The following is a 23,520-nucleotide window of genomic DNA, read 5'->3' as shown; positions in this document are numbered from 1 at the left end:
CATTTTCATCCAACTTGTTAATCTCAGGGACAAACTGCCTCACCCAAGCATATTTTGGTGACTGAATTATTTCTTTCCATTTTTTTCCCCCCCTCACTAAAAACTTTTCCACTGGTTTGCCTGAAATGAATGTCAAGCTAATGAGCTCTCAGTTGATGTGAACCTTGCTTGGTGCTTCTCTTCTTTCTTCTTCCTTAACTAGAGGCACAAATCTATCTGCTTTTAGCATTCTGCAGAATCCCAGGTGCTTCAGCTTGTTCCAAACCAACATTTAAGACTCTAGGCTACAGAAGAGACCATTAAAACGGGCCAGTTCTACCAGCTGAAATCCTCCCCTGTTACTAATAGAGTAATGCTTCATAACCCTCATGTGGTAAGCATGTTCTGCTTCTTTTAGCATGTAGAGCAGAAGTAGGCAGAGAAGACCTCTGCTGTTTCTGAAACAGCATTTTCACTTTCATTAAGTGTATGAAATAAAAAAATGTAAATATTTTATCCTACTTTCTAAACAGAAACTGATCACACACAGTAAAATACCAGCCCTGCACTGAATGCCTTAAAGGAATGAATGCAGCTAACAACTCTCTCAAGGACAGAAAAGAAACGACAGAACACTCAGGGCACAACAGAATTGCTGGAGTGGAGATTCAGGAGAAATACAACACCCTACCGATCCACACTGCCATGTCCTGCAGAAAGCCTACCTCCAGTCCATGCCTGGTTTGGGCACCTCTGCCTCACCCCCTCCCCAAAGCCAGGCTCCAGAAGCGCTGTGAGTGAGCCTGCATGCTCTGACAGCGCTGCAGTCACAGCCACCCTGGGAGCAGAAGACAAGAGTGCCACCCAACTTCCAGTTGCTGAGTTGATTGCCAGGACACATCAGCCAGGCAGAGCTGGCACACAGCTTCTTTAGGTTACACAGAAACAATGTCAAGTGAAAGAGATTTTCAGTACATTCAAGGAAAACATTAACTCTCGGCTTTTCTGCTCTCCCAAATATTTCACTCGGGTCCAGTACTGACAGCCTGATGAAATCCAGCACTTGTTAAAACTGCAGAAAACAAAGACAGAAGTGAAGAACAAATTCTGCTGGTTTATTCCATGACATTTACCAGTGGGGCAAGACTTGGAAGAGTTAAACTTGATAAACCTTCAACACTGACTGAGAAGAAACTCTCTTATCTCTGCAGCAGATCCTCACCACTCACTCCCCAGACTTTTGGACCGTCTTTAGATTATTTGAGGGTGAGAAAACCCAAGCAGACAAAGGGTTTTGAATGGCATTTATAAACATCTTTTCTGCTTGACTGTTAACAACCTATCACTGCTGGGATGGTGCAGCACTGAGCTATCCGTAACGATTTGATTTCAGAACCGCAGCAGCTAAGCAACCAGCATGATTTGCACTAACTGCAACGTGGTTTATTCCATAAAAGACATCCTTTGACTTCTTGGGACTATGCTTAACATGAAGGAAATTCAGCTGGCAGCTTTAAAGGATTTTAAAATTACCATTCCAAACCCACACCAAATTAGCACACAGAGCTGCTCAGTTTGAATACGCTAACATCAGAGGCTTCAATGGGAGTTTTATTTAGTCCTAGGGAAATTATCAAAGGCAAGACCGATGTTTAATGGTAGCAGCCTACATATGCCCTTCTGCATCTTACCAAGGCACACTCCTGGCTGAAATAAATCTCTCATCAGCAAAAAAAAAAATAATCAAGTGAAAGAGCCAACTGTATAGAAATCATTGTCAAAAGTAGCTTTTCATTTCGAGTCACAGAATCACAGAATCACCAAGGTTGGAAGAGACCTCAAAGATCATCGAGTCCAACCTGTCCACAGACCTCATGACTAGACCATGGCACCAACATGTCCAATCCCCTCTTGAACACCTCCAGGGATGGGGACTCCACCACCTCCCTGGGCAGCACATTCCAATAGCTAACGACTCTCTCTGGGAAGAATTTTCTCCTCACCTCCAGCCTAAACTTCCCCTGGCACAGCTTGACACTGTGACCTCTTGTTCTGGTGCTGGTTGCCTGGGAGAAGAAAGCAACCCCCCCCCCCCGGCTACAACCTCCCTTCAGGGAGTTGGAGAGAGCAATAACGTCTTCCCTGAGCCTCCTCTTCTCTAGGCTAAACAACCCCAGCTCCCTCAGCCTCTCCTCATAGGGCTTGTGCTCGAGGCCTCTCCCCAGCCTCGTTGTCACAGGTTTTCAGCTGGAAATCCTGACAGCAAGGTGTCAGCACAACCTATTTGCTAGAGAGCACACAGTATGTGGTATCAGGCGACTGGCTGAGCCTTCTGTAGAGCCTAACAACAACAGAATTACAGCCTTAATTTTGTCTATCCCTGCTTTTACTGTTTGACATTGTTTCTCAGTTATTCTGCTGTCAATATTTGCAGAACAGAAGCCTGTGTTGGTATTGATTTCCTAAAGACTTTGAATCACTGTCTTCATAATGCATATATTTTAAGGCAAGTGCATGCAAAAGGTGGAGGTGAAGCTGCTTATTGAATTAAATCAATACAAGACACCAGACTGGCAATTATCATCTAGTATTCCTTTTATATAATGTAAAATAGTCAGCAGACAGCAAAGAAACAAATGTCCATCCCACTTCAGCAATCTCTGATTTACATCTCTTGTACCCTCTGGACCTTCAGCTTGCTTAAGTTCAGTTGTTGTCACTCAAGCATTCAGCACATACTTGACTTTACTCCAAAGACTGGCAACGATTGGGTTGCACAGTGCCACTTCCTGTGATGCTTCTGTGGTTCACACTGAAGGGCCGAGAAAGAAGCAGTGGCAGCTATGGTTGGGAGCACAGAGGCTGTACAGCAGGGATTTCATGACTTAAACCCCTCCAAATGACAATGAGGGGGAAATCTGGGATCCAGGTGAAAGTCCAGCTCTATTCAGAGTAAGTTTGTGTTTCTGCAGTTCTACATTTACACTGTGTTCAGGTGAAAATATAGAAAGACCATAGCCTGGTTTAGTTTTCAGGGAAGTATTAGAGTTCTGTGAATAAAAGTAAATCTAAGAATAGCACTATGGAAACACAAAGTGATTTCCATAAAGAGCTCCTCCAGCACCTGCATTACTTTGCTACGTCTCAGGGTGATCGGAGTGCCACACAGAAGCACGAATAGCAGGAGTTTCATGTCCTTAGCAGTGATGGTGCTGCAATCCACACCAGACTCCTGGAGGCTGGGAACAAACTAACAGCCTTTTATTGCCTGAGGCTACTATCACTCCAGAGGACCTGGGCTGGGCACAAGATGATGGAAATCTTCCTATAGACACTTGGCATCCTCCCTGCACTCAACCTCATGTGCACCGCTGCTCTCTGTGGCCTCTCAGCATGTTGATGGCCAAGGTCTGCATGCCACATGCTGAGAGATGCTGCATTGAGAGTTCAGGAAGGTGTTTCTCCTCTGGGAAGCTGATCTCTCCACAGCTTTTCTGGCAGAAAAGCAGGAGAGGCTCAGCAAATGCCAAGGCAATGGCCTAGCCTGCAGGGATGGGCAGCACCAGCTCTGCCATGGCATGTACCATGAGGGCACAGCCCCCCACCTGGAGACATTATGTGCATCTTGAATGGACCCTGGTCCATTCTACAGGCTTTGTCCCACGCTGGAAGAACAGTTTCCAGGGAGCAGAAATGGGCTGACTCTTCATTTCCTTTTGTATGCTGTTCTATGGGACTGCAGAGAGCAGTAACAGAGGACGAACAGAATCTGCTCCCACCAGGATGTCACTTCATGTGTACAATTTTGCTTCCAAATTACATCCTGGGGTGCATCAGTAAAAGTGTGTCCAGCAGGTCTAGGGAAGTTCTCCTCCCTCTCTACTCTGCCCTGGCAAGACCACACCTGCAATATTGTGTCCAGTTTTGGTCCAGTTCAAGAGAGACAGACCAGCTGGAGAGAGTCCAACGGAGAGCTACAAGGATGATTGTGGGACTTGAACATCTCTCCTGTGGAGAAAGACTGAGAGACCTGAGACTGTTTAGTCTGGAGAAGAGAAGGCTGAGAGGAGATCTTATAAACAGGTATGTGAGGAGTGGGTATCAAGATGAAGGTACCAGGCTCTTTTTGGTGGTGTCCAGTGATAGGGCGAGGAACAAGAGGTACAAGCTGGAACCCAGGAGCTTCCAGCTCAATACGAGGAGAAACTTCTTTACGGTGAGGGTAATGGAGCACTGGAACAGGCTGCCCAGAGAGGCTGTGGAGTCTCCTTCTCTGGAGACATTCAAAACCCTCCTGAAAGCATTCCTGTGTGGCCTGCCCTAGGTGATCCTGCTTTGACAGGGGGGTTGAATTTGATGATCTCCGGAGGTCCCTTCCAACCCTTAAACATTCTGTGATTCAGTGACACTAGAAATAGTGCTATTTATTTAGCTGATAGCATTTGTTTACCCCCACTGAAACAGCAAGTTAGCAAAGTGTTTGGGGAAGTCAGCCACAAAACAGTGGCTCCTCCAATTACCCAAGGGAATATGAAACAAGAAAATCCAGCAGAAGGCAGATGAAAAGATCCTGCTGGCTTTGCAGAAACGAGTCACAGAGCTGCTTCTTCCAGAGGAAGACACTGTCAAAGGAGTATGACACTTTTCAAGAATTTGATTGGCATACTCTTCACTCATTAAAGGAAAAAAAATAAATAATAATCCATTCTGTGATTGTTAAGAATAACATCAGACTGTATAGGTCCAAAATTGACTGACATCACTCTGGACAGGCGTTATTGAGCCACACAAAGCAGCTGTTGTGCCTTTAAGCTTATGGTACATTGCAATGCAGTAAATGAAAAGCCACTATTATGAGGGGCTGTTTATGTCAGTATCTGAAACAAATCTTCTTTTTACTGGGATAATACTGTCTTAAATTGTTAACTGTTGATCAGATAAACAACATGTGATAAAGATCCTATAACCTCTTTTCATACGATTTGGTTTAACCCTTAAATGGCCCTGGGACGAAATTGTCCCACAGAACTGAGCCTGATGGAAGCTTACCACAGGTGTAAGTAACACCCTGACAAGAGCTCTTGTGTAAGCAGCAATGTCAAAATTCAGGGTTACATTTAAAATGAAGTACAGATTTAGATGCTAAAGTTTTCACAAGAGATAATGTACCAGTCACTACCAGGAACTCATATCCTGTCCCCTTCCCACTCTTCACTGAGAAAGCCTTTTGAGCTTGCCACAAAAGAAACCTATTTGACCTTCATGGTGGGACTGTAGATTTAAGAGCTGTTTGATGCAGTACAGGACACAGAGAACCACTGTGGTGATGCATTACCAAGATAAAGGTGAGGCCATTTCAAGGATGCAGCACACACAAGAAGCACTCCCCATGGTCCTTCAGTCCTCAGCCAGGATTAGCCAGAAGCAGGAGAACAGTCCAAACAGCATCACTTCATCCTCTCACCCCTTTCATCAGAAAGCTGAAACAAATAGCCTTTGGGTAAGGGGAACACTTAAAATAACACTGCCCATCCTCTCTCCTAATGCCTCAGAGACAAAAAGCTTAACATAAAGCAGCTTACTGCAAACTGATTACCTGAGTCTAGTGACAAGAGGGTAGGGAGCAAGTTTATGAAGTTGGCTGAAGAGTCCCTCCTCAAAACACCATCCTTCAGTGGGGCTTTGCAGGCACAAGCCCTGCTGTGTTCTCCAGATGTGGATTTGCCCCTTGTTGGACAGCTGTGATAGCTGCTGGGACAGAGCTGCATTTTGGCTGCTGCAGCTTCTGTGACAGCCCATTAGTGCTGTGGTTTGAGCAGACAGAAAGGAGGTCTCACACCTTACCAGGAGGAGCACAGCCTGTGCTTGCTGGGACAGGCATGAAGGAGGAAGACTGAACTCCTGTGGCTTCTGAGAGTATTTAAGAGTGGCTGGAGTACTTTTACAGGACCTTGGAGCACCCAATGGGTTGCCAAGTATTAGCCCCCTTAATAGTCTGCTTTGCTTGCAGGAGGAAAAGAAAATCTTGAAACGTCTCAACTTAATAAAATCTTCATTATTGCTCAGAAGTTTTTCATACTTTTAAAAAACAATTAATTTTTTTTTTTAAATAAAGAATAACTTAAAAATTCTAACAACTCTTTTGAATTGAGATTCCTAGACTGAGCCAGCAGTGTGCCCAGGTGGCCAAGAAGGCCAATGGCATCCTGGCCTGCATTAGGAATAGTGTGGCCAGCAGGAGCAGGGAAGTCATTGTGCCCCTGGACTCAGCACTGGTTAGGCCACACCTTGAGTCCTGTGTCCAGTTCTGGGGCCCTCAATTTAAGAAGGACATTGAGACTCTTGAATGTGTCCAGAGAAGGGCAACAAGGCTGGGGAGAGGCCTTGAGCACAGCCCTATGAGGAGAGGCTGAGGGAGCTGGGGTTGTTCAGCCTGGAGAAGAGGAGACTCAGGGGAGACCTTCTTGCTCTCTACAACTACCTGAAGGGAGGTTGTAGCCAGGAGGGGGTTGGTCTCTTCTCCCAGGCAACCAGCACCAGAACAAGAGGTCACAGTGTCAAGCTGTGCCAGGGGAAGTTTAGGCTGGAGGTGAGGAGAAAGTTCTTCCTAGAGAGAGTTGTTAGCCATTGGAATGTGCTGCCCAGGGAGGTGGTGGAGTCCCCATCGCTGGAGGTGTTGAAGAGGGGATTGGACGTGGCACTTGGTGCCATGGTTTAGTAGTCATGAGGTGTTGGGTGACAGGTTGGGCTTGATGATCTTTGAGGTCTCTTCCAACCTTATTGATTCCATGATTCTACGACTGCCATTTTGCATGTTTTGCTTTGAAATGCCAAATTGTCATTGGGGAAAAAAGATGCATGATGAGAAATCTTCTTCTGAGAGAGGTAAAACTGCTGTCAGAATTATTAACAGAGGTAGATCTGTTCTTACATCATGTGGATTGGAAAAATCCAATGTTTCCTTTCATAATTCATAAAACATATTGATAAAATGAAGTGGAGACCTGCATCTGATCCAAATCTCTTAGACATTATGTTCTCCACTTCCACTGTGAGCCTCCCTCAGAAAGGCTGATGAACAGAAGCTGCTTTGCTGTTTATTACCTCTTTGCTACAGAAAATACCATGAGAAAGATAAAAGTGTGAGAAGCTGCAGGTGCTGACTCTGAAGTGCTGAGTAGCTGCAGCTGTGCCTTCTGAGCCCTCTTAAAATTAATACTGTGGCCTGCACTGATGTGAAGTAAAATGGGGACTTTTAAAGCAGATCCATTTGTTCCTAAGGTGATCTTAACACAGAGAGCTCTGAAGAAGCCAGAAGAGAGAGAAACAAACTGAAAATCTAAGTCAGCCAAAGAGCTTTACATGTTTGCCTGCATCATAAGGGTACAATCCAACACAGCATCACAGAAACACAAAATGTTAGGGGTTGGAAGGGACCTCCAAAGATACAGAGTGTTGAACACCACAATGATCTCATGGCAGAGATCCCATTAAGAACCAAGCTCAGGAGAACCTACATCCTCCTCCCAAAGGGCAGTTCAATAACTGGCTGACCAGTGAGGATTAAGCTCTGGAAAGATGGAATTATAGTTTTTTTATTTCTGTAATTTTCATGCATGTCTGAGTGGGATGAAATCAAACAGAAATCCTCTCCAAATGGATTTACTGAGTGATAATGACAGATTCAGAAACAGGAATGTGTTAGGAAAAAAGGGAAATAGCATGCACACTGGTAGGGAAGCCCCCTGGAAGCCCTCAACACAGAAAGGACTTGGACCTGGTGGAGCAGGTCCAGAGGAGGGCAATGAAAATGATCAGGGGAGTGGAATACCTCTTCTATGAGGACAGACTGAGGGAGCTGGGGTTGCTCAGCCTGGAGAAGACTCTGGGGGGACCTTAGAGCTGCCTTCCAGTACCTGAAAGAAGCCTACAAGAAGGCTGCAGAGGTACTGTTTACAAAGGTGATAGGACAAGGAGCAATGGTTTGAAATTAGAGAAGAGGAGATTTAGACTGGATATTAGGAACAAGTTCTTCACCATGAGGGTGGGGGAACACTGCAATATGTTGCCCAGGAAGGTAGTTGAGGCCCCATCCCTGGAGGTATTCCAGATCAGGCTGAACAAGGCTCTGAGCAACCTTATCTAGTGGAGGATGTCTCTGCTGACTGCAGTGGGGATTGGACTAGATGACCTTTGGAGGTCCCTTCCAATCCAAACCATTCTATGATTCTATGAAATGAAGGTTACAAAGTACATTGAAGTTAGCTGGAGTTTGCTGTGTTAATGGAATTTGGTTCCATTACTAAACACAGTTGAAAAATTTAGTCTGGAAAGAGACTTTGTTCTCTTAAGTGTTTTTCCTGAGCAATCCAAATTGGAGGATTTCTTTGACTAAAGACTGCAAATTGTAGCTACTCTCTGCCAAGCCATTAGGTTTATTTCCCCTAAAGATTACTGCTGTCTTGTTTCATTTAAGGTAACTTCACCCAGATCTTGAAAAACAAGAATGAATAAAGCCTCTAACAGGTCAAGATGTTGAAACTCCTGAGACGCTCAACCCCTGACAGTTATTCCTGAGAGCAGCAGTCTTTTTCTCCTACATTAGTACTACCAAGGCATGATGGGGTCATAGAATCACAGAACATTAGAGGCTGCAAGGAACCTCCAGAGATCATTGGGTCCAACCTCCCTGCCAAAGCAAGATCACCTAGGGTAGTCCTCATGGAATGCATCCATGAGGGCTTTGAATGTGTCCAGAGAAGGAGATTCCACAACCCCCCTGGGCAGCCTGTTCCAGTGCTCCATCACCCTCACTATAAAGAAGTTTCTCCTCATGCTGAGGTGAGATCTATGCTCTTCTATGTTCAAGCTTGTACCCATTGTTCCTTTGTTATTATGCACACTACCAAAAAGATTGGTCCCCTCCACTTGTGGCCACTAGTGACCAATAAAAGCAGCAGTGCCTGAACTACACAGCAGCGGAGTCAATCAACACCCTTTTAACTTCACAGCTGTGAAGGAAAGCTCTTTCTCTCCACTAGAAAAGCAGGAGATTGAGTATGAGTTTCTAGTGGAGCAGAACGAAGTGGAGCAGACTTCCTGTGGTGTGGTGATGGCTGTGGAGAGATGCTGTGCTTGCAGCTCACACACAAGCCCTGGGAAGATGCTGCATGACCTGTGCCTCTCTGAAAGGAGCTGCAGTGGCTGTCCTTTACTCAGAAAGCTCTTGCACTGAAGATTTTCACCTGTCACTACAAAGGCCCTTAGCCTGAAGTGTACAGGGAACCCAGGAGCTATCAGGATCTGAAAGGACACAGCAAATGATTTAACAGCATCTCCACACAGACTCACAAATGGCCTCGCACCAGCAAGCTCTGTCTGAGGCACTGAAATCTGCTCTCCACAAGCACCACACCACGGACCAGCAGGCTGTGGTAAGGAGATGCCAGAGTAAATTTCACAGCCATGACAGGGTTGTTCTCCTGCCAACACTAAATGTGTGTCCAAGACCAAATAAAAACAAGGCTTTTCTTTTAACACAAAATATTGATCTTGCTTCCTTCATCTAATTTTCTGCCTCTTTGGAGAATGACTAATTTGAGGTTAAAATCTGTTAAACACATTTTTCAGGTGTTCAACATAGCTGCACTCAGACCCAGAGGTTTTCTGTATCCAGTTCATCAACTTGCACTGTATTTCTGACTCCAGCTCAAGAATAAAATGTGCCATTGCAACAACAGTTCCTGTCTGCAGTACAGAAACAGATATGATCCTCTTCCTTGACTTTCAGATGGATACCAAACAGTTCATGGAATCATCACAGAAGCATAGGATGGCTTAGGTTGGAAGGGACCTTAGAGATCATCTGCTCCAACTTCCTTGCCATGGGTAGGGAACCCTACTCTCCTTCAGCTTCAAACCCTTCCCCCTTGTCCTGTCACTAAACACCCTAATGAAAAGTCCCTCTCCAGCCTTCCTGTAGGATCCCTTCAGGCATTGGAAGGCAGCTATGAGGTGCCCCCAGAGTCTTCTCTTTTCTAGGCTGAACAACCCCAGCTCCCTCCCTCAGCCTATCCATATCTTTTTATCTATCTAAGAGTGATGTCATTCTAGATGTACCTGGAAGCAAAGCATTCTTTTTACATTTCTATTTACTCCTGGTTATTACCAGGACAAATTATGCACTGGTATTTCAAAGGCACCTACTGATATGGTACAAAATAAAATAAGGGGGAGGGAATGCTGGCACTCTGCAGATTTGCAGCACACCTAGACCTTTGTTCATTGTCATAAAAGGAAGCCTTCAAAAATACACTGTTTAGTATAGAAGGATATTTTCCTTGGTTATTTGAAACAAAACTGAGAAGAAATTGTATCCCTGCCCAGATGACAAGATGCTCATCTTGCCTCAGCTGGGCTGATAAGTTTCTATACCAGATGAAGGAGAAAAAATAATTAGTAGGTGGCTTTGCTTTTTTAGGACAGACAGTGTGCTTGACAAAACTCCATGCAATTATTCATATGACACCTGCTTTTATAAAAGCATATTCAGTGTAGCTAGAGCCCCTGCAACATGATGAACCCTCCTGTCCTGACAAACCAACTGACTGCTGATGAATAGAATAGAATAGAATAGAATAGAACAGAATAGACCAGACCAGGTTGGAAGAGACCTTTGAGATCATCGAGTCAAACCTATCACCAAACACCACCTAATCAACTAAACCATGGCACCAAGCACCCCATCCAGTCTCCTCCTAAACACCTCCAATGATGGTGACTCCACCACCTCCCTGGGCAGCCCATTCCAATGGGCAATCACTCTCTCTGTGTAGAACAAACTGATGCCTACAGACAAGCACTCAACCAAGCACTTCTTGCATCCCAACCCCAGCATTCCACCAGCCACAGGTGCCAGACCCTGGGCACTGTCAAAAAGTCTGGCAAACAAACCTCAGGATCTCCTTCTTCATGAGTCCATTATCAAGCAGAAATTAACCTGTAGCCCTAAAAGAGAGATGAGCTGGGGAGGTTTCAGCGGATGCCTTGGGCTTGGTGTTAGGAGCTCATCAACTGTGAGCTGTTGTCAGGACAATTTTCCTACGGGCATTTGAGTAGTCTTGGCCTCCTGAACTAGGAACTTGAGGGAAACTGCAAGGTCTCCCCTCAGATGAGTTTGGCTGCTTTGTCAGCAGCCCTGCTTCTTGTGCTAACAGGTATCCACAACCCCTTGATGGAAGACATGCCCTCAGGTTGTTTAGCCTGGAGAAAAGGAGGCTGAGGGGAGACTATGTGGCTCTCTACAACTCCCTGAAAGGAGGTTGGAGCCAGGTGAAGGTTGGTGTCTTCTCTCCAGTAACAAGTGATAGAACAAGAGGAAATGGCCTCAAGTTGCATCAGGGGAGGTTTACCCTGGTCATGAGGAACAATTCATTCCCCAAAAGGGTTATCAAGGCATGGCCCAGGCTGCCCAGGGCAGTGGTGGCTTCCCTATCCCTGGAAACGTTTCAAAACCTTGGAGATGTGGTGCTGAGGGTCATGGTTTACAGGTGACTTGGCAGTGCTGGGCTAACAGTTGGACTCAACAATGTTCAAGGTCTCTTCCAGCTAAAATGATTCTGTGATTCCATGATTCATTCTCCACCCCCACCTCTCCACTGTCACTCAGCATACAAGACTGACCTCATTAATGTTTATAAATATGTAAAGGGTGAGTGCCCAGAGGATGGAGCCAGGCTCTTCTCAACGATGCCCAGTGACAGGAAGAAGGGCAGTGGGTGGAGGTTGAGGCATAGGAAATTCCATGCAAACAGAAGGAAGAATTATTTCACTGTGAGGGTGACAGGACACTGCAACAGACTGCCCAGGGAGGTTGTGGAATCTCCCTCTCTGGAGATACTCAAGGAGCTGCCTGGATGTGTTCCTGTGTGATCTGGTATAGGTGACCCTGCTCTGGCAGGGGGGTTGGACTGGATGATCTTTCAAGGTCCCTTCCAACACCTAACATTCTGTGATCCTGTCACTTCGGGACTGGAGCCACTCAGAAGAACAGAATCTGTCTTCAGAAGCCCCCATGGTCCCACAGCTGGCCCATGGGTTGGTAGGTGTGTCCCATCAGCAAGCAGAGGAGGAGTGCAACCCCGCTGCCACCCAGCCCCTCTATGGCCTGCTAGGTGTGGGCCGTTGATGTGGGCCAGCTAGATGAATGGCAGGTGTGGCAGTGGGCAGCCCCGGCCCGGGCAGCCTGGAGACGGGCGCTGCTGGTACCAGTGTCACCCGCCGCCAGCCGGTGCCAGCCGAGCCTGCCAGCTGCCCGCGGCTGCCACGCAAGGCGTGAAACAGACACTCTGAACAGAGCCCAGCTTATAGACTGTGCTATTAATTAGTGTAACGATGCTCTTCTCTATTAGAGAGCAGGAGATAATTGTATTTAATCTGTGTACGTTTTAATTACAGCCCAAGCGGTGCCAGAGTTGATCAGGCCATCATCTTTCTACTCTGCCCTGCACCCCTGCTTGTGCTCAGCTGCATCTGAGCCAGGAGCTGCAGCCCTGCTGCAGGCAGCTCCTTGCAGCTTTCCACCAGCGTCATCGCTGACACCACTGCTGCCCCAGACTCCTGCCTGCTGATATCAGGTCATCTCCTCCTCCCGCCACCAACTGAGAGCAGCTTTACCCCCCACATGCTAGCAGACCCTCGGGGGGCCCCAGAGGAGGCAGCCAGAGAACAATTCATTCACTCATCTCCCCCCCTTTATCCATGATGGAAGTAGAAACAATTGCATCATTTAATTTACTCGTGCAATGAGGATATGGCTCATTGGCCCCTCGTTGTTTTGAAGATGGATTTAATTAACCTCCTATGAATCTGGCCGATAAGCACGGCAGCATCAGTGTGGAAGGGAAGATGTCAAAAAATCAACTGCAGGGAGGGGTCACCAGTATTTCTCAAGCCAGCTCTACAGAGTTTTGTCCCCAGCACAGAGCTCAGGATCACACTGAGTTAATACACCGCTGGCTGACCCCTGGGAGTCTGAGCTCAGGCTTGACTTAGACGACTGAGAAAAAGAGAGGTAATTGAATAATTCCTAATAGCCACATATATCTTTAATGCAGAAGCCATTTGCAATCACTGGAAAATAAATAATTGCAATTAACTACACTGTTAAATAAATATACAGTCCCTTGGGGAAGCAATCTGCATGCTTTTATAAGTCTGGCTACAATATGAAACTCATCACAATGTCTACAGGAGTAATTTATAATGAACATTTAGCAGGTGCCTCAGATGGGTTGCTGCCATTTACATTCATTAATAAAGCTGTCCTTATTAGACCTGAAGCTTTATGCATTTTAATTTAATACATTTTTATTACATTTTCATTTTACACAGGGGATTTCCTTTCCTACGTTTCCCAGGAGCAGTTTAGCTCGTAAAGAGAGATGAAATCTTTACGAGACAAAACTGTTTACAATCAGCTGTTTGAGGAGATAAAACCAACCCAGGGTCTTACCTACATCTCTAACTGGGGATGAAAACATGATCTGAAGCTTGTAAGCTATTAAGAATAATTTAATCCATGACACGCAGATTTAGCTCAGAAATAAGGCAGTGCCATTGCTCTTTTATAAGGAGGGCTTAACATCACCTCACTGAAGGAAGAAGGGAACCCTGGAACAGCTGTCAACTACCAGCCACTATGGAGCAAAGGATCACACTAACTGGAGAACATGAAAAGGAACAAGCCTGGGGAAGAGGAGGCTGAGGGGAGACCTTATTGCTGTCTACAGCTACCTGAAGGGAGGTTGCAGCCAGGAGAGGGTTGGTCTCTTCTCCCAGGCAACCAGCACCAGAACAAGAGGACACAGTGTCAAGCTGTGCCAGGGGAAGTTTAGGCTGGAGGTGAAGAGAAAGTTCTTCCCAGAGAGAGTTGTTAGCCATTGGAATGTACTGCCCAGGGAGGTGGTGGAGTCACCATCCCTGGAGGGATTCAAGAGGGGACTGGACGTGGCACTTGGTGCCATGGTTTAGTAGTCCTGATGTCTGTGGTGACAGGTTGGACTTGATGATCTTTGAGGTCTCTTCCAACCTTGGTGATTCAGCGATTCTGTGAATTGCAGCATTATATTAGAAGCTTTCCTTCCTAGTTGTTTAAAGATTTAATAGGGCACAACAAAGTTCAATCCTGGTTCAGACAACATTTAGCCAAGCTTCGATTTGTAAGGAGGGGGCTGCTTGTGGTAGCACCTGCAAACCTCTGGCTCTTTATGCTGCCCTGCCACAAAAGCTACAGGGAGAGGGTTTGTTGTTTCACTTACCACACTTAACTGTTCTTCATTGCAGCAAGCAGCCACAAGACACACCTCACCTCTGATCAGCGCCAGCCCTTTCGATGACAATTACTGATGGGTCCTGTATTAGCTGAGTTTGCAAAGATCCCAATCACAGCACAAAACACAGGACTCTCCAAATGAACAAGCTCAACTCCAAGTATTTCTTCAGATTTGAGTAAGATCTGCATCAATCACTTGGACATAAAAAGCTGTTCATGAAAAGATGGTTGTTCCAAAGAGAGAGAGCAATGATGCCTTACAGGAAGAGGTCTATGTTCTGTAGAGCATAGAATGTTAGGGGCTGGAAGGGACCTCGAATGATCCTTCAGTCCAACCCCCCTGCCAGAGCAGGATCACCTACACCAGATCACAAAGAAACTCATCCAGTCCAGAGAGGGAGACTCCACAATCCCCCTGGGCAGCCTGTTCCAGTGCTCTGTCACCCTCAAAGTGAAAACATTTTTCCTCCTGTTTCCATGGAACTTCTATGCCACAACTTCCTCCCACTGCCCCTTGTCCTGTCACTGGGCATCACTGAGCAGAGCCTGGCTCCATCCTCTTGGCACTCACCATTCACATCTTTTTAAACATCAATGAGGTCACCCCTCAAGTCTCCTCTTCTCCCAGCTAAAGAGCCCTTAGCTCCCTCAGTCTCTCCTTGTAAGGAAAATGTCCCACTCCCTTAATTTTTGTGGTTCTGCTCTGGACTCTTTCAAGCAGTTCCCTGAGGTCCTTCTTGAACTGAGGGGCCCAGAACTGGACATAACACTCAGATGCAGCCTCACCAGGGCAGAGTAGAGGGGGAGGATAACCTCTCTTGACCTACTAACCACACCCCTCCTAATACACCCCAGGATAGCGCTGCTCCCCCTAGCCACAAGAGCACATTGCTGGCTCATGGTCAACCTTCCATCCACTAAGACCCCCAGGTCCTGTTCCCTTTCACTGCTCTCCAGCAGATGAACACATGACAGCAGCAACAGGGAGTGCTCCTTGAGCTTGTGCTGGCACGAGCACACCTGATGAAAAGATATGATGTCACCAGAGTCTTTCTCAAAATGAAAGCCTGAGACTGTATGATCAGATGAAAATGATGTGACTCATTCCAGCATCAGCAACGTGCTAGGAGCTAAAAGTCAAGCCAGAATGAAGTCGCTCCTATTTTACTAGATAATAAAAAGTCCAACGGTCAGAGGTGGCAGAGAGACACCAGGCAAGTGACTGATGGAGCTGGATATGCAACTTCTTTATGAGTAGTTATTGCCTGTTAAAAAACATTTAATCAGCAATTGCAGTCATGGCTTATCAAATGGCTGCTTGGCAGGAGCCTAGAAGGGAAATATCCTGGCTGAATGTAACCCTTTAAGTAGCCAGGGCAGGTGCATGAGCGTGGATTCCTGGTTTTAGGATGAGGACTTTGCTTCTTATTCTGCAGACACAGAGGCCAAAATGAGTGGTAATCCCCAAACAGCATATCTGTTGCTGCCTTTGTAAGTGTTCATATATCACACACCTTACCCCTCTCCAGCTTACCAAGTCACTGAATGTCCTTTAGTGAGGGAAAAATAAAACCTGCTTTGTTCTGGATACAAGTGAGGGTTATGCTTTAGCTGAGCAAATGGGTTTTGTGGTGAACACGACTTTCTCCTGAAGCTCAGCTTGCACATTCAACTTTATATTCCTGAGCTGCAGCTCTTGGAAATGGGGAGCCCACAATCAGAAGAAAGAACATTAAGAGACTTTTGAATCAGCAGCCTCAGCCAAAAATAGTTTTGTTTTAGTCCCAAACAACTGAACTAAACCCAGATTATTAAGCCTGATTGCACTTTCCTAAGATGGACAAATAGGATTAGGCAAATTTGCAGTTAGGAGGTGCAGTGGAATTTTCCCCCCCCCTTTTTGTAAATCTGAAGGTACAGTAATTGTCAAAACCAGGCTGTTGCTATGGGCAGCTCACAGCAACAATACCCTTCCTGCTCTAGGCTCACCTAACACTTGACTGGTGATTTAAATAAAGCCAGGCTGGCAAAGTGACTCCCCGGGACAGAGGGGAGAGAAGGAGAAGACACTTCCACTGATGACCACAGTGGATGCTGTGGGCATGGAGAGGTGGTTCCACCACATCACCCACAGAGCTCGGGGGGAAGCTGGATGGGAGCTCCTCTTTCAAGCATCTGCTGCAACAAAGGGAGGGGAAAGGGCACCTCTGCGTGTCAGAGGCACAGAGTGACAGCCTGCAGGACACTGCGGTGTAGGCAGCCTGACAAATTTACTGACGGGGGTCACGACCCCCCCACTGCACTTCCATAGATCCACACGAGGAGGGGGCAAGGGGAGATTTATGGGACTGATTCTGCTTCTGCATTTGCACTACCAAGCATTTGCAGAGGTTGCAGGAAATATTGGATGCTAATAAGTTGTTTCATGTTTAAGGAGTTAGATCTCTATCTAATGGTAAAAACGGAGCTGTGAACAGCTTTGGAGCCATCACAGTGTGCAACCCTATGTGGTCACAGCAGCTGCAGCAGGTGACAGCTGCAGCTCTCAGGGACTGACAGAAGAGAATTCACCTACTTCTTCCATGCATTCACTGACAGTAACTTCATTCCTTTATTATATCAAGCAAAAAGAACCTGCCCTCTTCAGCTCTTTGGGATAAAACCTCCACAATCTTCAGTTCCCTTCTTACCCTTGATGTGCTTCAGAGATGTTAGTATCCTGGATTTATTAAGCTGACAGCCCACTAGTCTTGTTTAACTTCAGAACCACCAAGCATTTAGCCCATCACCTCTCATGAACAACAAAGACATTCATTTTGTTTTGTTAGTTTCTGCAATATTCTTCAGCTTCAGCCTACCCACAGCATCATAGAATGGCTTTTAGCTTGAAAGGGACCTCAGAGATCGTCTGCTCCAACTTCGCTGCCTCTCAGCTAGACTCAGCTCCTCAAGCCCTCATCCAGCCTGGCCTTAAACACCCCCAGGGAGGAGGCATCCACAGCCTCCATGGGAAACCTGTTCCAGAGTCTCCCTCCATCACAGAATCACCAAGGTTGGAAGAGACCTCAAAGATCATCAAGTCCACCCTGTCACCACAGACCCCATGACTAAACCATGGCACCAAGTGCCACATCCAATCCCCTCTTGAACACCTCCAGGGACAGTGACTCCACCACCTCCCTGGGCAGCACATTCCAATGGCGAACGACTCTCTCAGTGAAGAACTTTCTCCTCACCTCACCTTAAGAGAGAGATCTCTAGGGTGATGATGGCTGAGACCTTGCAAAGAGACTCTGATGTCCTCAGTGACTGGTACATATCCAAAGCTCACAAATGCCTGAGACTCCTGTGGTTCCAGACCCTCCCATGCTCCCTGCAGTTTGAATCACACATTGGCCCATGAAAACCAGACTACAGTGGAACCTTATCATTGGCCCCTTCCAGGCTGGGGACAACCTCACAATGCCTTAATGGATGGGCTGTAGGTATTTATCTGAACATCAACATGCCAAGCTACAAATTATGCTGAAGCTATAATTCAAATGTACTCCAAACCAACTGTATTTGCTGTGCTTGTTATGCTACAGAGGTCCTATTTCTTCCTTGCCAGCTTCTCCCTCCTGGAGCACGCAGCTGCTTAACGCACACATGGACCTCGGAATTGCCAGAACCCTTTACCTGTTTTATTGATCCCCCCCCCTCAGATTGCTCCAACAACAGTAAAGAGTGTTTCCCTAGCAAGGAAATCAATATGGCTTTAGATTAAGGTTCCTGTAAAATGTTGAACAAATTACATATTAACAATTTATTGTCTATTAATTATGAATTAATAAGCACAACATCTGGAGGGATCTGATTTAGCAGATGCAGTGCCTGCACTAGCCCTCAGACTGTCCCTTCCAATGGCTTAATTGAGAAATGCTTTAGACACACACTTTATGCTGTATAAGCACAGTCTGTGTTTGCACAACACATGTATTGCTGGTAGCATCTTAGTGTCCAAGCGTTCAGCACGCTGTGGTCTCAAGGGGGAATTCAAAAGGTCAGCAAGAAAAGCAGAGACAGATTCAGTAATATATACAAAGATGACAGGTCAATGGATTAACCCTTCAAATTCCTAGTACTGGCTACACAGCCAAAAGATGGTTAATACCAGCTCACACAGGCAGATGTTTCAACTGCCACAAGGGACCAGGACATGGGACTGAGGGAGGTAGCTGAGGCCCCGTCCTTGGAGATATTCTAGGTCAGGCTTGACAGAGATCTGGGTAATCTGATGACACCAAGCTGTGTGGAGCAGCAGACATGCTGGAGGGAAGGGATGCCATCCAGAGGGACCTTGACAGGCTGGAGAGGTGGGCACAAGCCAACCTCAGGAGGTTTAGCAAGACCAAGTGCAGGGTCTTGCATCTGGGTCGAGGAAATCCCAGGCACAAATCCAGGCTGGGCAGGGACTGGCTGGAAAGCAGCCCTGAGGAGAGAGACTTGGGGGTGCTGGTGGAGGAGAAGCTCAACAGGAGCTCTCAGTGTGCACTTGCAGCCCAGAAAGCCAATCAGATCCTGGGCTGCATCAAGAGAAGTGTGGCCAGCAGGGCAAGGGAGGGGATTCTCCCCCCCTCCTCAGCTCTGGGGAGGCCCCACCTGGAGTACTGCCTCCAGTTCTGGAGCCCCTAGTACAAGAGGGATCTGGAGGTGCTGGAAGGTGTCCAGAGGGATATGGAGGTGCTGGAAGGTGTCCAGAGAAGGACCACAAGGATGATCAGAGGGCTGGAGCTGCTCTGCTATGAGGACAGACTGAAGGAGTTGGGGCTGTTCAGTCTGGAGAAGAGAAGGCTCCCAGGTGACCTAATTGTGGCCTTCCAGTATCTGAAGGGGGCTACAGGAAGGCTGGGGAGGGACTTCTCAGAATGTCAGGTAGTGATAGGACTAGGGGGAATGGAATGAAGCTGGAGGTGGGGAGATTCAGGCTGGAGGTGAGGAGGAAGTTCTTCCCCATGAGAGTGGTGAAGCCCTGGAATGGGTTGTCCAGGGAGGTGGTTGAGGCCCCTTCCCTGGAGGTGTTTAAGCCCAGGCTGGACGAGGCTGTGGCCAGCCTGATCTAGTGTGGGGTGTCCCTGCCCATGGCAGGGGGGTTGGAACTAAATGATCCTTGTGGTCCCTTCCAACCCTGTCTGATACTATGATACTATCTAATGGAGGATGTCCCTGCTCACTGCAGGGAGGTTGGACTAGATGACCTTTGGAGGTCTATTCCAACCCAAACTGTTCTATGATCTTTTGGAGTGTGAGGTTCCTACACCTCTTGCCTGGCATTGCCTTTGGCCATTTTTGCTCCTCTGCCATTGCTAGGTCTGCATGGGCCTGGTTGAGGCACTCTGCCAGCTCTGGAGAAATGTCACAGCTGAGAAGCACCATTTAAAATCTGGTCTGTGAAGTGATCTGAGATTGGATCTGACACATCTTATACACATCCAAACCATTAGGGTCTAGAATAATTCCTGCTGGAGGTGGCCTGTAATTCTGTCCTTCCAAATCATGGCTCAGAGTCTGTTCTGTCTCCTAAGAGCCTGACTTTATTACAGCCAGAGCAGAGTGCTCTGGATGCTTACTACTGACCCATGGCTGTTCTGGTGTTAGGGTGCTGCCAAAGACATGCTGCCTGTACCACCACTTCTGTGCAGTAAACTGCACGAGGCAACCACTTCTTACATCTTCTGCACTCTCTGCCATTCTGCTTTATAAACTGTACCAAATGTAGAAGGCTACAGAACAAACTTCATGTGACTTTAACTGTGCCTACATAAATTACAGGTGGAAGTTTCTAGATCAACTTCAATGATGTTAAAGGAACGTTGCAAAGTAGCTGAGTGAAGTTCTGGTTCTCAGAAAGGGGAACCAGCAGTGTCTTACTGTAGTGCTTTTTGCACTCACACACAGAGGCACCTTACCTAGGAAGAGTGAGCACAATGAATTTGAGTCACCTTCACACTGCACCTGCTGTGCTCATGTGCCACCTGAACTGATGCTGCTGAAGCATCCATGAGATGCAGAGCAGAGTGGTGCAGGTTGCTCAGTATGCACCATCTGTGGTTGGGGACATTATTTGTTACAAGTGGATGGCTTTGACACTGCAAGATCTGAGTGCAGGACTCTGGCTCTAAGGACAATAAAGCAAACATTCTCTGCAGGTTCAGCCCTGCACTGCCAGGCAGTGAGCACCTTAAGAAAAACTTATAGAGCCCTTCATCAATACTGGGTGCAGGAGATAATTCTGCAGCATGACTGATAGAGGAGCTCTCAGACAGCAACATTCTCAGTCATACTGTGGCACCACCACTGAATAAAAACCAAACAGGCAGAATATGTCAGAAAGAAGCAATCTATAAACATTGGTGCTACCTCTGGTAACTGCAGTGTGGCAGGGCAGGGATTAGTGCTTCCCATAGGCAGCATGGAGCTGCACACTCTGAACCAGCGACCTGAGTGCGTTTCAGCTGTGCTTCGAGTTTGTTGGTTAAATGGCTGCAGTGCATAAAGGATCCCCAAGAGGAAGCTATTAACTACACATGCAGTGCTGTCATGCCAAAACCCTGTTTGTCAACAGAGGAAGGACTGGCCACCACATAAGGAAGAACTGTCTGAGTGGCAACCAGCCTTTGACTCACAGGCCACTTGCTTCCTGCTGCTTGATTTACAAACTAAAAGCTTTTGGTTCAGAAGATACAAGCCTATCCTCAAGGACACCAAAAAGACACTACAGTAGCTCTGAGAATTAAAATGGAAAGCCATGAGATTAAATTGGCTTTCAACCTGGATATTGTTTGTGACCCCATGTTAGCTGGAACTGAGCTTCAGCAGTAAATTCAAGGCAATCTCAGCTGGTGATGAAAAAGGTCTGCTGCATTCCTTTTGGCTTTATACACATCCTCCAGTCACCCCTCCACACAGAGATGCTGCTGCCACAAAGGTCTGCACAAATGCCTGCATGCATTTTAGAAGTGTGGAGATCTGTCACAGACACTGAGGAAATGTCTCTCTCTCTTCCCAGAGCAGAGGATAAACCAGCATTTTACCCTGCTTGCAGTAAATGACTCTCAGATTCACTGGGAGCTACAAACACAGGGCAACAGCCACAGCATGCAGCAGAAATGTGGTGTCCCATAGCCCAAAGGAATTCACATGCCTGGCAAAGCAAAGGCAGCAGCTCCTGTCTGCTCCAGCTCCCATCTCAGGTGAGTACCCACATTTTCTCCTCTCCACACACAAGACCATAAAGGGGTGGCAAGGACTCTGCAGCCCACTGGCACCTACAGCCGACAGCCACTTCACACAGCACTGCTGAGCAGCCCTGCAGCAGGCCAGCTGGGTTCGCTGCTCCAGCAGAGACACAGAAGCGACTTCTAGTTGCCTGTCAGATGCTCCTGTGCAAGCATTCTTAAGCAGGCCTGAGGTCAACATTAAGATTAGCTTCTCAATTCACACTTTTAGCTTGGCCACAGGAAAAGACATCCGAGAAAATCAAACCTGGTAGGGTCTACGGCGGAAGGAAAACCAAAAGTCCTACCTCTACTACTGCTTTGGCATCCAGTCTAAAGTTGAAATCTCCAAAGACAAAATAGGAGACTTTCTCAAACCGCTGATCTATAATTCTGGAAAACAAAACAAAAGAAAACAGGCCTGTCATTCAGCTGCACGGGCACCAGAGGCTGCACACACACACACACACACACACACCCCCTTCCAGGCACAATCTCAGACACAATCATTGGAATGATCAAAAATTACCACTTTGTACTGGCACAATGGATTAACCACGTTAAGGAGACAATCAGGAGTGAAGCTGAGCCTGGGAAGAAGGGGATGGGTGAGGGAAGGGTGTTTTAAGATTTGGGTTTATTTCTCGATGCTCTGCTTTGATGTCATTGGTAATAAATGAAACTAATGTCCCCACGTGGAGTCTGTTTTGCCCATGAGGGTAACTGGTAAGTGATCTCCCTGCCTGTGTCTAGACTCTTATCTCCATCTCCTTTTCTAGAGACTTTCAAATCCAGCCTGGATGTGTTCCTGTGTGGCCTGCCCTAGGTGATCCTGCTTTGGCAGGGGCGTTGGAACCGATGATGTCTAGAGGTCCCTTCCAATCCCTAAGATTCTGTGACCTCCTTTTGCTCTATTCCCTCTCCCCTGTCCACGTCCAGCTGAGGAAGACAGTGACAGAGCAGCTTTTGTGGGCACCAGCCAGCATCAACCCAGCACAGGTGAAATAAAATCTCTTGCAAAGACTTATCCCTTCCTGGTATGAAAATCTCCAAATCCTCCACGCAGCTGACAAATTATTGCAGGTGCTGTTCATAAATACTGCCTAGTGTCAGCTCCCAGCAAGCACTGAGAACAGCCTGTCATTCCTGAACCTGTACAGTTTGATGAGTGCCCTCATGGCATGTTAAAAGAAAATGAGAACTTACAAGTTAAACCATTTGCTTCACCACCACTTGCCAGCACCACCATCGCTGACTCAGAGACTCAACTCACACATGGAGTTTTGGGCTCCCCAGTTCAAGAGAGACCAGGATTTACTTGAGAGAGTCCAACAGAGGGCTACCAGGATGATTAAGGGACTGGAGCACTGCCCTATGAGGAGAAGCTGAGAGATCCTGGGGCTCTTTAGTCTGGAGAAGACTGGGAGGCTGGGTGTCAAGAGGGAGGGGACAGGCTCTTCTCCATTGCACCTTGTGAAAGGACAAGGGTCAGTGGATAGAAACTACAGCACAGGAGGTTTCACCTCAACATGAGGAGGAACTTCTTCACTGTGAGGGTCACAGAGCACTGGAACAGGCTCCTCAGAAGGGTTGTGGAGTCTCCTTTTCTGAAGACTTTCAAGACCCATCGAGATACATTCCTGTGTGACCTGTGCTAGATCCTACAGTCCTGCTCTGGCAGAAGGGTTGGACTCGATGTTCTTGGGAGGTCCCTTCCAACCCTTCACATCCTGTGATCCTGTGAACTCACACACAGAAAAGCTCCCTGCAATTTGCCAGCTCCCCTGATCCATATCTTAAGCTTTGGCTTTGCTTGTTGCCGTTCACTGCTGACAAAGACATGACAGATACTGCAGGAATGACATCAAGGCCTAGAGAGAAGGCCTCTTAGAACAAATTGCTAGGATGAGAAGGATGGCTGTGATTGTATTATGCAGACAGGACTTCCAAATA

The 23,520-nt window shown here is 46.9% G+C and overlaps 1 protein-coding gene across 2 annotated transcripts in view; it reads right to left on the bottom strand.

Annotated features, from left to right (window-relative positions):
• The window catches only part of INPP5A (inositol polyphosphate-5-phosphatase A), a 262,105-nt gene that overhangs the window by 59,781 nt on the left and 178,804 nt on the right, over positions 1-23,520 (bottom strand). For both annotated transcript variants that reach the window (XM_054174722.1, XM_054174723.1), the window contains exon 9: positions 21,876-21,960. In XM_054174722.1, coding sequence (XP_054030697.1) covers positions 21,876-21,960 — 85 coding nt within the window. The remainder of the gene's footprint in view (positions 1-21,875; positions 21,961-23,520) is intronic.

This window comes from Dryobates pubescens, chromosome 30 (assembly GCF_014839835.1).
Source record: "Dryobates pubescens isolate bDryPub1 chromosome 30, bDryPub1.pri, whole genome shotgun sequence".
NCBI classification, from domain to species: domain Eukaryota; kingdom Metazoa; phylum Chordata; class Aves; order Piciformes; family Picidae; genus Dryobates; species Dryobates pubescens.
Note: the sequence above shows the minus strand (reverse complement) of the source record. Positions and strands in the feature narration are given on the sequence as shown.